At 43.2% G+C, this 13,883-nt stretch overlaps 2 protein-coding genes across 2 annotated transcripts in view; one reads left to right on the forward strand and one right to left on the reverse strand.

Moving 5' to 3' along the window:
* The window catches only part of LOC144805847 (uncharacterized), a 108,933-nt gene extending 105,327 nt beyond the window's left edge, over positions 1 to 3,606 (reverse strand). The window contains exons 1-2 of the mRNA XM_078672325.1: positions 3,529 to 3,606; positions 1,892 to 2,018 (exon numbers count right to left, since the gene is read on the reverse strand). Of these exons, the coding sequence (XP_078528451.1) occupies positions 1,892 to 2,018; positions 3,529 to 3,606 (205 nt within the window). The remainder of the gene's footprint in view (positions 1 to 1,891; positions 2,019 to 3,528) is intronic.
* Positions 1 to 13,883, forward strand: part of LOC144805858 (uncharacterized) — a 2,350,900-nt gene that overhangs the window by 473,054 nt on the left and 1,863,963 nt on the right. The gene's annotated exons all lie outside the window — the stretch shown is intronic.

Raw genomic sequence — 13,883 nt, forward strand, 5'->3', positions numbered from 1 at the left:
CACGTTTGGGTGCTAGAAAAAATTATTTACAAACACGCGTTTTAGCGTATTTCCAAAACCTGTGGCAGTTTTGTAGCGGTTGTAATATCCCGAACGGGCTGGCAAAGGACTTACTTTCTGCCAAACGGCTCCCTGCTGGATCACCTGAAAGCGGCCACATCCGCCACCCGTATCTTCCAGCACGGTAATGGCGCCGTGTTCGAAATATACGCTTAGGACGCGCAATGCGTCCGGAGCGGTGACGTCAGTCACGTGACCCTGTAGGATTGTGTAATTTTTAAAGGGGCCACTTTGTTTATCTACATGAATGCGGAACGATCTTTACATCAAAGGAAACCATGAGAGGGAGACCTTAAGGAATCGCCTGATTATTAGAGGGGCCGCTTTGTTTATCAACATGAATGTAACGCGGCCGCTTTGTTAATCAACATAAATGTAGAGCGATCGTTGTGTAAAAGGGACTGTGAGAGGGAAAGCTCAAGAGACAGGGTGAACAGCGTGTTTATGTAGTACAGCCCTATGACATAATTCCCATGTGTATTCACGCTTCAAGGAAATTAAATGTGTCATAATATTATTGTTTTGTAGGTGAAACAAAAATCCGGAGGCCTACTGTGTATGTCATGCCAATAGATTGTATATTGTCTAATTACCATATTTGCTAGGTAAACAAGCACCATGAAGTGTCAGAACTGGTAGGCAAATAATCAAAACTAGAATGCTAGTTGTCAAGGTGAGTGGGCCATTTAACGACGCATTACCGATCCCCAGGGGATGTCGTCATTGAGGCCCTGTCTATGCGTGGACAAACGGTATATCCAACGCTGCTCCTTTTCGAACAGTGTATTTTCATCGGTGTTATTCAGCTGTTCAATTACCACCCACTTGACGTCATTGGCACAGTGGCCCTGCTCCAAAAAATGAGTGGTCATTTTTGTAGTGGCTCTGCCACATCGGATGTTGCTTCGATGCTCTCCTATTCTTGTTTTGATTCTTCTCGTAGTCATCCCTATATACCTAAGGTTACAGGGACATGTAATCATGTAGATGGCGTTACATGAATTACAGTTTGTATGGTTTCTTAGGTACCAAGTTTGCCTTCCTCTAGTTGTAGTGTTTTTTTAGGCGATGTTAAGTGGCAGACACTACATCCCCCACAGGGGAAGTGGCCAATTGTGCTCCAAAAATGACCATATATGTACCTAAACTCTGTAACCATGTACCGCCTACCTTTCTCTTGTTTGAAAACTGTATAAAAGAGGGACTCGCACCGAAGTTCGGTGTGATACTTCTTGCATTGCCGAAGGGTGCTGTAGGAATGTACCACCACCCCATGGGGTCTTAATAAACTTGTCTTTTGTACTTTTCAGTTTCCGTGCCAACAGTTCTTTTGGTGTAAGTGGGTATTCTGCGGAGCATGTAGGCCTTGGGAACCCAATACCACATTGTGGTCTTTTAATGAAGTCTTTTCATTTGCATGTGACTTTTCATCTTCCATATTTTTGAAACATTATTAATTTTCATTACGCTCCATATTCTACGCTTCAATGCATTTCGAGCTTTAATTCCTCTTCATCAGGGAGCCATTGAGTCTTTTGAACTCGTCTCCTCCCGTCACGTCGGGAAACATTCAAACCTTCAGTGTAGTCTATTCGCCGAATAGACTACACGGAAGGTTTAAATCTTAGTAACTGGTCATCCTTAAATTCTAACATGGATGCAGCCTGATATGCCTCATCTAAATATGATACACGATGAAACCATGAAACAGAATGATGAGGGAGTATAAAGTAATCTATTCTTATAAAAAAAGCAGAAATTTCTGCACATCTTGAGCAGGGCTCTTCGTACAGTACATACTGGTACCCTAAGCGTGCCAGGGTCATCTTACCCAGAGAGCTGAAGGCCAGCTGGATTTCCTTCATGACCTTCTTGTACAGCTCCTTCTGCCAGCACTGGAGCAGCTCCCACTCTTCGTCAGAGAAACAAGCAGCGACATCGCAGAACGTCAGCGGGGCCTGGAAGAGCAAGCATCAGAGCACAGAGTTCAATCTAGCACACCACGGGCCGCATATTTCTGTCACACGGACTAGCGTTTCCAAGTGTTCACAGTTTCAAAAGATACCAGAAGAAGACGTGACTCCCCCACTCTGAGGCAACTCTAAGTCCACATTAACGCCTTCAGCCCGTCAGCGGCAACTTGAGAAATCCAAAACTCGCTTAAAACAGAACACAGGACTATACAGGTTTCAGCAAACAAAAACTCAGTGTGGAATCCCTTCACAAGAGAAACAAATGTCCAGTAAATGACAATCACATAATTAATGGACAGAAACACTAATCCAGCAACTTGAGAAATCCAAAACTCGCTTAAAACAGAACACAGGACTATACAAGTTTCAGCAAACAAAAACTCAGTGTGGAATCCCTTCACAAGAGAAACAATGTCCAGTAAATGACAATCACATAATTACTGGACAGAAACACTAATCCAGTACGGGTAATGGGTTTATACTTTTATAGCGTCATTTAGCTCTTTTAGCTATTCCCCATTTTTTCAGACCACTTTTTGAATAAATATGTACATATGTATGTGGTGTTTACATTCCGCAAACCTATCTGAAAGAACAATGAGGAAGTGATGTTCAAGTAGCCAGAGTGGCCTCGGTGGAAAGTATGGGGCCCCTTCCTCCTTTAAGGACTAACATTTCAGGATTAGATATTGGGATTAAACATGGCATGGGCTGCTTCGTCAACAGAACGCGAGAGGTTTGAGGCTTCCAGACAGATATCCTGCAGACAGTGCAAAGCTGATGAACAAAGTCACCAGTTCAGCCACATGCCAATAAATAACAGGACAATACCAGAGCAAAATGAGCCTCCCACTCCCAACCCATATAACAGCTGAAGTTATGGAGGGCTGATCTCAGCAGCTAAAAGAGGAAAATGGGAACTGGAAAGCTGTGATTGGAATGCATTTCTGGACAAGGCTGCAGGAAACGACAGCAGTATTTCACAAGCAGCCAGCTATTTTAAGAAATTGCTCCGATATTGGATCAGAAGGCACTTCAGAAAGAGCTCCTTCTTCTATATGGGGACACAGTGATGCTCTCTCCTCACCACCCATCCTGCTGCACTCACCTCCCCTGGGGCCTGCTGGCACAGCTCTCTCCTCTCCACCCATCCTCTGCACTCACCTCCCCTGGGGCCTGCTGACACAGCTCTCTCCTCACCACCCATCCTGCTGCACTCACCTCCCCTGGGGCCTGCTGGCACAGCTCTCTCCTCTCCACCCATCCTCTGCACTCACCTCCCCTGGGGCCTGCTGACACAGCTCTCTCCTCTATCATCCTGCTGCACTCACCTCCCCTGGGGCCTGCTGGCACAGCTCTCTCCTCTCCCTTCCTCTGCACTCACCTCCCCTGGGGCCTACTGGCACAGCTCTCTCCTCTCCCATCCTCTGCACTCACCTCCCCTGGGGCCTGCTGGCACAGCTCTCTCCTCTCCTCTCTCATCCTCTGCACTCACCTCCTTTGAGGCCTGCTGGCACAGCTCTCTCCACTCACCTCCCTTGGGGCCTGCTGGCACAGCTCTCTCCTCTCCCATCCTCTGCACTCACCTCCCCTGGGGCCTGCTGGCACAGCTCTCTCCTCTCTCATCCTCTGCACTCACCTCCCCTGGAGCCTGCGGGCACAGCTCTCTCCTCTCCTCTCATCCTCTCCACTCACCTCCCCCGGGGCCTGCTGGCACAGCTCTCTCCTCTCCCATCCTCTGCACTCACCTCCCCTGGGGCCGGCTGGCACAGCTCTCTCCTCTCTCATTCTCTGCACTCACCTCCCCTGGGGCCTGCTGGCACAGCTCTCTCCTCTCTCATCCTCTGCACTCACCTCCCCTGGGGCCGGCTGGCACAGCTCTCTCCTCTCTCATTCTCTGCACTCACCTCCCCTGGAGCCTGCGGGCACAGCTCTCTCCTCTCCTCTCATCCTCTGCACTCACCTCCCCCGGGGCCTGCTGGCACAGCTCTCTCCTCTCCCATCCTCTGCACTCACCTCCCCTGGGGCCGGCTGGCACAGCTCTCTCCTCTCTCATTCTCTGCACTCACCTCCCCTGGGGCCTGCTGGCACAGCTCTCTCCTCTCCCATCCTCTGCACTCACCTCCCCTGGGGCCTGCTGGCACAGCTCTCTCCTCTCCCATCCTCTGCACTCACCTCCCCTGGGGCCGGCTGGCACAGCTCTCTCCTCTCACTTTGCACTCCTTTTTACTTTTCAAACATGGTAACTCCAATTGTGTAAGTATCAAATCATACTGTTTATTTAAACATTCTTTTGTAGCGAGTGTTCATTTGAGAATTGTATTTCATTCATACACATTTACATGTTCATCTTGTCATCCCAATGCATTTCAAGCATAATGCTCTTCTTCAGGGGATTTGTTTAATCTGAAATTATAATACACGAAATAAATACCTGAGATAATTTTACCCAACAGTTCTAAATTATCCAATCTTCACATTATACATGATTTATCGTACTGAATACTGTGCTTTCTCTGTACCTTATAACCCCTGCTGAACTAATCGTTTATATCGTCACTCATGTAACCTAGTGCTTTTAGCCCTTATATATCTGTGCCACAGCTTGTTTTAGTGATCGGAACTCCACCCAGTTGCCCTTGTTTGTATCAAAATTACTCACAAGCCTTCATTTCCAAAGTCGTTCGCACTCTGTAAATTAATAAACAATCCGGTGTAAGGTTCAATTCACCTTGTCTTAATACAGATGCATAGCGCACTTGTAGGTATTATGTTTCAAAGCACTCCTCTTACCCGGTGCGTGTTGCTGCCTCTCTCCCCTCGCTACTCTGGCGTGCGTCGCTCTGGCCCTGTTTCCCTGTGCACCTCTATGACCTTGTTCCGATCACGTGACCGCAATAGCGGTCGTGTATACCTTCCCTAATGTTTCGCGCTGGTGTTGTCCTAATGTAGCAACAGCAACTGGTGTATATGTCAATTGCTAAAAGACTATTACATTTATACAGGAAACGACATTATCGAAATTACACAGTTCAAATATAATGTGCGTTATTTGTCTTTTAAAGGATCCCTATACATATCAAAAAATTATTGTATCCAAAAAGAGTAACATTTGTCTATAAAAAGCAATTCAGATCTAATCTTTCATTAAGCCCCTTTGGCTGTGTGGTACATAAAAAATTAATCCAAAACGCTTCTCTCCTCAGTAACTGATTATCAATGTCCTTTCCCGGATTGATTTTCACAGTCTCCAATATGCAAAATTTCAATTGGCTCGCATTGTGGTTTGCTTGATTAAAATGGGTTGCCACAGAGGATTTGGTGTTTTTCAAGCGTATGTTGCTTTTATGTTCTATTATGCGAGTTTTTATTTTCCTTTTGGTTTTTCCCACATAGGATAATCCACAAGGGCATCGCAATAGATATATCACGTTCTCTGTGTTACATGTTCCAGTTACTTTCAACTGTATGGGAGTGCCTTTGGTTGGATGGTTGATAACGTTCCCTTTGATAATCGCTGAACAGTTTCCGCAATTATGGCAAGGAAGTGTTCCATTGTGTTTCACAGCTTCTTGTGTCGGTTGATTTAACAGTTCTTTGAGATTCTTAGTTCTCTCATAAGCAAAAATTGGAGGTGCAGAAAAAATTCCTTTGAAATCTTCTTCTTGTGCGAGTAAAGGCCAATGGTTGCGAATGATTTTTTTGATTTTAGTGCTTTTCGTGGAGAATTTTGACACGAATACGCATCTTTTTTCATCGCTTTTAGTTGCTGATCTTAACAAGTGCTGACGCTGTAATTTGTCTGCTCGATTGGCTGCAGATTCCAAAATGGGATCAGGATATCCTCTCTTTTTGAATTTCTGAAGTGTCTCTTGTTTGTGTTTGAGATATAGTTCATTTGTTGATGCTATTCGTTTTATTCTTAGGATTTGTGAAAATGGCAGGTGGTGTTTAAGTGAAGGCTGATGAAAGCTGTTATAATGTAATAAGTTATTTCTGTCTGTTTCTTTAGTATATACACTTGTTATGATTTCACCATCTTTGTTAGTTAGCAATACGTCCAGGAATGACAATTCTTTGTTACTCATGATACTCGTGAATTGTATTCTTGCCTCTATTGTGTTCAATTGGTCTATGGCTTCCTTTAGTGTAGTTTCAGTGCCTCTCCATAAGACGAAAATGTCGTCAATGTATCTTTTATATACTATTAGATTTTCCTTCCAGGTTTCATTCTCTAGTATATGTTGCTCCTCAAATTTGTGCATAAAAATGTTTGCGTAGGTAGGCGCGGCACAATTGCCCATGGAAGTTCCAGAAGCTTGTATGTAAAATTTGTCTTCCCATTTGAAGTAGCTGTGGAACAGCGTAAAGTGTAACAACTCCATTATGAATATTTTGAGATCTTCTGTTTTGTTTTCCTGCATAAGTAAACTTTCGACTGCGGATATACCTTGATCATGAGGGATTGATGTATATAGAGACTTTACGTCTATACTTGCCATAATCATCTCTTTCGTGAAGTCATTTTTCCGTTCTTCCAATATGTTTAAAAAATGTGTTGTGTCCTTCAAATAGGTTGTTGTGTTCTGGACAATATTCTGTAGATGTTTATCTATATACTTTCCAATGGGTTCATGTATAGACCCTATAGTAGATACTATCGGTCTCAACGGAGGGTGGTACAGATCTTTATGGACTTTGGGAGTCATATATATGTAAGGAACACTTGGGTTATCTGTGATAAGGTATTCCTTTTCTTTTTGTCCGATGGTTCCTTTAGTGATTGCATTCTCAATTATGTTGTTTAAAATTTTCATGAACTCTCTGGTAGGATCCATAGTCATAATAGTGTAAGTATTTGGATCTTGGACATGTTCTTCTACTTTAGACAGGTAATAGCTAGTATCCATGATAACAAGAGCTCCGCCCTTGTCTGCTTGTCTGATGGTGATTTGCGGATTGTTCGCTAATTTCTTTAGAATGTTTCTTTCTCGAACAGTCATATTGGATTGTTTAGTTGCTGGTTGTTTGAATGTTTCTTCGATTTCAGTAATGACTATTTTTTCAAACGCGTCTAATACCTTGTGGCTCACTGGTGCCATATATTTACTTTTACTTCTTAAGCCCAGTAGTGTATTTTCTCTCGGTGGATTGATAATTGGTTCAATAACGTTATCAAAAAAATGTCTCAATCTTAAAGATCTTAGAAATTTGTATAAACTGACTTTAGTTTCTAGGAAGTTTGAATGGTACGTTGGGACGTACGATGTCCCTTTTTGTAATGTATTGATTTCTTGTTGAGTTAATTGTTGGCTGGATATGTTACTCTTTTTGGATACAATAATTTTTTGATATGTATAGGGATCCTTTAAAAGACAAATAACGCACATTATATTTGAACTGTGTAATTTCGATAATGTCGTTTCCTGTATAAATGTAATAGTCTTTTAGCAATTGACATATACACCAGTTGCTGTTGCTACATTAGGACAACACCAGCGCGAAACATTAGGGAAGGTATACACGACCGCTATTGCGGTCACGTGATCGGAACAAGGTCATAGAGGTGCACAGGGAAACAGGGCCAGAGCGACGCACGCCAGAGTAGCGAGGGGAGAGAGGCAGCAACACGCACCGGGTAAGAGGAGTGCTTTGAAACATAATACCTACAAGTGCGCTATGCATCTGTATTAAGACAAGGTGAATTGAACCTTACACCGGATTGTTTATTAATTTACAGAGTGCGAACGACTTTGGAAATGAAGGCTTGTGAGTAATTTTGATACAAACAAGGGCAACTGGGTGGAGTTCCGATCACTAAAACAAGCTGTGGCACAGATATATAAGGGCTAAAAGCACTAGGTTACATGAGTGACGATATAAACGATTAGTTCAGCAGGGGTTATAAGGTACAGAGAAAGCACAGTATTCAGTACGATAAATCATGTATAATGTGAAGATTGGATAATTTAGAACTGTTGGGTAAAATTATCTCAGGTATTTATTTCGTGTATTATAATTTCAGATTAAACAAATCCCCTGAAGAAGAGCATTATGCTTGAAATGCATTGGGATGACAAGATGAACATGTAAATGTGTATGAATGAAATACAATTCTCAAATGAACACTCGCTACAAAAGAATGTTTAAATAAACAGTATGATTTGATACTTACACAATTGGAGTTACCATGTTTGAAAAGTAAAAAGGAGTGCAAAGTAGGAGGGTGTCCTGTAGTTACAGAACACGCATGTCCTGATATACCACATACCCTAAATGCTCAGTAGGGTACCTACCTATGCACCAACGACATATGGAAAATTGATTAATTTGAAATACAATTTTGAACAAATGAGTGCAATACCAAACTTTGTTTATTGACATTTTCCACTGAGCCACAGAGTATTAGCACCGACATTGAAATACATTGAAAAACTTTGATCAACATGCAGTTTGCAGAAATCGCCCATACAACAGAACATCGAGCAGAAACCCTAGTGTTCTCAGAGGAGGACACCAGCCGTATTTACTCTTTAATTGGGGAAACTGAGGAAATAATACCAAGTACCGTATCCAAAGAATCAACCCTAAAACAGTTGCTATACATATCAAAAAGGATCATAAACCAAAAACTACACGCAAGTACGCTCATTAAATACCACAAAGCGCTACGCATTCCACGTGGCTTAAGGATCGCCCTCAAATCAACGTTATGTAAGAACAACGCAAGATTTACCGAACGCTGGCAAGCAATTCTTAATAAATGTTCATTGGATTTGATATTACTCATAGTTGAAGAATTGGCAAAACTGATAGATGATTTAACAAAGGAAGTTAACCAGGTGAGAGATGAATTAGTTAAAACAACAACCAAAGATGAATGGGAACAAATCTTGGAAGACACCAACAAAAAATTAGATGAATACACTAAAGAAATAAATGACAGAAAATTAAGGAAGTTTAAGAGAGACACTACAGACTATCGACTAGGAGAAGTTTACTCTTGGGCTGAGATTTACGCAAAAAGGCGACAACAAAAACCAAATGCGTCAACCGATGACACATCATCTGAGGATTCACATCAAAAACGATACACATATGATCGAAGACCTAGAGCAGGTCCGGCAACAGAACCAACGAACCAAAATACTGAAACCCAAGCGAGTACAAGTACCACAGGTCAAGCTCAACGGGAAGATTTTTTAGAGGCAGGCCAAGCACCCCAAACAGAACCAGGAGGAGCAAAAAAACAAGTAGAACGAAAAACGATAGCTCAAAGCACCAGGAGTCGAGTCCTGAAAATTTAGTCATCAACATATCCAGCCAACAATTAACTCAACAAGAAATCAATACATTACAAAAAGGGACATCGTACGTCCCAACGTACCATTCAAACTTCCTAGAAACTAAAGTCAGTTTATACAAATTTCTAAGATCTTTAAGATTGAGACATTTTTTTGATAACGTTATTGAACCAATTATCAATCCACCGAGAGAAAATACACTACTGGGCTTAAGAAGTAAAAGTAAATATATGGCACCAGTGAGCCACAAGGTATTAGACGCGTTTGAAAAAATAGTCATTACTGAAATCGAAGAAACATTCAAACAACCAGCAACTAAACAATCCAATATGACTGTTCGAGAAAGAAACATTCTAAAGAAATTAGCGAACAATCCGCAAATCACCATCAGACAAGCAGACAAGGGCGGAGCTCTTGTTATCATGGATACTAGCTATTACCTGTCTAAAGTAGAAGAACACGTCCAAGATCCAAATACTTACACTATTATGACTATGGATCCTACCAGAGAGTTCATGAAAATTTTAAACAACATAATTGAGAATGCAATCACTAAAGGAACCATCGGACAAAAAGAAAAGGAATACCTTATCACAGATAACCCAAGTGTTCCTTACATATATATGACTCCCAAAGTCCATAAAGATCTGTACCACCCTCCGTTGAGACCGATAGTATCTACTATAGGGTCTATACATGAACCCATTGGAAAGTATATAGATAAACATCTACAGAATATTGTCCAGAACACAACAACCTATTTGAAGGACACAACACATTTTTTAAACATATTGGAAGAACGGAAAAATGACTTCACGAAAGAGATGATTATGGCAAGTATAGACGTAAAGTCTCTATATACATCAATCCCTCATGATCAAGGTATATCCGCAGTCGAAAGTTTACTTATGCAGGAAAACAAAACAGAAGATCTCAAAATATTCATAATGGAGTTGTTACACTTTACGCTGTTCCACAGCTACTTCAAATGGGAAGACAAATTTTACATACAAGCTTCTGGAACTTCCATGGGCAATTGTGCCGCGCCTACCTACGCAAACATTTTTATGCACAAATTTGAGGAGCAACATATACTAGAGAATGAAACCTGGAAGGAAAATCTAATAGTATATAAAAGATACATTGACGACATTTTCGTCTTATGGAGAGGCACTGAAACTACACTAAAGGAAGCCATAGACCAATTGAACACAATAGAGGCAAGAATACAATTCACGAGTATCATGAGTAACAAAGAATTGTCATTCCTGGACGTATTGCTAACTAACAAAGATGGTGAAATCATAACAAGTGTATATACTAAAGAAACAGACAGAAATAACTTATTACATTATAACAGCTTTCATCAGCCTTCACTTAAACACCACCTGCCATTTTCACAAATCCTAAGAATAAAACGAATAGCATCAACAAATGAACTATATCTCAAACACAAACAAGAGACACTTCAGAAATTCAAAAAGAGAGGATATCCTGATCCCATTTTGGAATCTGCAGCCAATCGAGCAGACAAATTACAGCGTCAGCACTTGTTAAGATCAGCAACTAAAAGCGATGAAAAAAGATGCGTATTCGTGTCAAAATTCTCCACGAAAAGCACTAAAATCAAAAAAATCATTCGCAACCATTGGCCTTTACTCGCACAAGAAGAAGATTTCAAAGGAATTTTTTCTGCACCTCCAATTTTTGCTTATGAGAGAACTAAGAATCTCAAAGAACTGTTAAATCAACCGACACAAGAAGCTGTGAAACACAATGGAACACTTCCTTGCCATAATTGCGGAAACTGTTCAGCGATTATCAAAGGGAACGTTATCAACCATCCAACCAAAGGCACTCCCATACAGTTGAAAGTAACTGGAACATGTAACACAGAGAACGTGATATATCTATTGCGATGCCCTTGTGGATTATCCTATGTGGGAAAAACCAAAAGGAAAATAAAAACTCGCATAATAGAACATAAAAGCAACATACGCTTGAAAAACACCAAATCCTCTGTGGCAACCCATTTTAATCAAGCAAACCACAATGCGAGCCAATTGAAATTTTGCATATTGGAGACTGTGAAAATCATTCCGGGAAAGGACATTGATAATCAGTTACTGAGGAGAGAAGCGTTTTGGATTAATTTTTTATGTACCACACAGCCAAAGGGGCTTAATGAAAGATTAGATCTGAATTGCTTTTTATAGACAAATGTTACTCTTTTTGGATACAATAATTTTTTGATATGTATAGGGATCCTTTAAAAGACAAATAACGCACATTATATTTGAACTGTGTAATTTCGATAATGTCGTTTCCTGTATAAATGTAATAGTCTTTTAGCAATTGACATATACACCAGTTGCTGTTGCTACATTAGGACAACACCAGCGCGAAACATTAGGGAAGGTATACACGACCGCTATTGCGGTCACGTGATCGGAACAAGGTCATAGAGGTGCACAGGGAAACAGGGCCAGAGCGACGCACGCCAGAGTAGCGAGGGGAGAGAGGCAGCAACACGCACCGGGTAAGAGGAGTGCTTTGAAACATAATACCTACAAGTGCGCTATGCATCTGTATTAAGACAAGGTGAATTGAACCTTACACCGGATTGTTTATTAATTTACAGAGTGCGAACGACTTTGGAAATGAAGGCTTGTGAGTAATTTTGATACAAACAAGGGCAACTGGGTGGAGTTCCGATCACTAAAACAAGCTGTGGCACAGATATATAAGGGCTAAAAGCACTAGGTTACATGAGTGACGATATAAACGATTAGTTCAGCAGGGGTTATAAGGTACAGAGAAAGCACAGTATTCAGTACGATAAATCATGTATAATGTGAAGATTGGATAATTTAGAACTGTTGGGTAAAATTATCTCAGGTATTTATTTCGTGTATTATAATTTCAGATTAAACAAATCCCCTGAAGAAGAGCATTATGCTTGAAATGCATTGGGATGACAAGATGAACATGTAAATGTGTATGAATGAAATACAATTCTCAAATGAACACTCGCTACAAAAGAATGTTTAAATAAACAGTATGATTTGATACTTACACAATTGGAGTTACCATGTTTGAAAAGTAAAAAGGAGTGCAAAGTAGAAGGGTGTCCTGTAGTTACAGAACACGCATGTCCTGATATACCACATACCCTAAATGCTCAGTAGGGTACCTACCTATGCACCAACGACATATGGAAAATTGATTAATTTGAAATACAATTTTGAACAAATGAGTGCAATACCAAACTTTGTTTATTGACAGCTCTCTCCTCTCTCATCCTCTGCACTCACCTCCCCTGGGGCCGGCTGGCACAGCTCTCTCCTCTCCCATCCTCTGCACTCACCTCCCCTGGGGCCTGCTGGCACAGCTCTCTCCTCTCTCATCCTCTGCACTCACCTCCCCTGGGGCCTTTGGGCACAGCTCTCTCCTCTCCTCTCATCCTCTGCACTCACCTCCCCTGGGGCCTGCTGGCACAGCTCTCTCCTCTCCCTTCCTCTGCACTCACCTCCCCTGGGGCCGGCTGGCACAGCTCTCTCCTCTCTCATCCTCTGCACTCACCTCCCCTGGGGCCGGCTGGCACAGCTCTCTCCTCTCTCATTCTCTGCACTCACCTCCCCTGGAGCCTGCGGGCACAGCTCTCTCCTCTCCTCTCATCCTCTGCACTCACCTCCCCTGGGGCCTGCTGGCACAGCTCTCTCCTCTCCCTTCCTCTGCACTCACCTCCCCTGGGGGCCTTCCGGCACAGCTCTATCCTCTCCTCTCATCCCTCTGCCCTCACCTCCCCTGAGGCCTGCTGGCACAGCTCTCTCCTCTCTCATCCTCTGCACTCACCTCCCCTGAGGCCTGCTGGCACAGCTCTCTCCTCTCCCATCCTCTGCACTCACCTCCCCTGGGGCCTGCTGGCACAGCTCTCTCCTCTCCTCTCTCATCCTCTGCACTCCCCTCCCCTGGGGCCTGCGGGCACAGTTCTCTCCTCTCTCATCCTCTGCACTCCCCTCCCCTGAGGCCTGCTGGCACAGCTCTCTCCTCTCTCATCCTCTGCACTCACCTCCCCTGAGGCATGCTGGCACAGCTCTCTCCTCTCTCATTCTCTGCACTCACCTCCTCTGGGGCCTGCTGGCACAGCTCTCTCCTCTCTCATCCTCTGCACTCACCTCCCCTGGGGCCTGCTGGCACAGCTCTCTCCTCTCTCATCCTCTGCACTCACCTCCCATGGGACCTGCTGGCACAGCTCTCTCCTCTCGCATTCTCTGCACTCACCTCCCCTGGGGCCTGCGGGCACAGCTCTCTCCTCTCTCATCCTCTGCACTCACCTCCCCTGAGGCCTGCTGGCACAGCTCTCTCCTCTCTCATCCTCTGCACTCACCTCCCCTGGGGCCTGCGGGCACAGCTCTCTCCTCTCCCATCCTCTGCACTCCCCTCCCCTGAGGCCTGCTGGCACAGCTCTCTCCTCTCTCATCCTCTGCACTCACCTCCCCTGAGGCCTGCTGGCACAGCTCTCTCCTCTCTCATTCTCTGCACT

The sequence above is a fragment of the Lissotriton helveticus genome (assembly GCF_964261635.1).
Source record: "Lissotriton helveticus chromosome 1_1 unlocalized genomic scaffold, aLisHel1.1 SUPER_1_unloc_3, whole genome shotgun sequence".
Taxonomy (NCBI): Eukaryota; Metazoa; Chordata; class Amphibia; order Caudata; family Salamandridae; genus Lissotriton; species Lissotriton helveticus.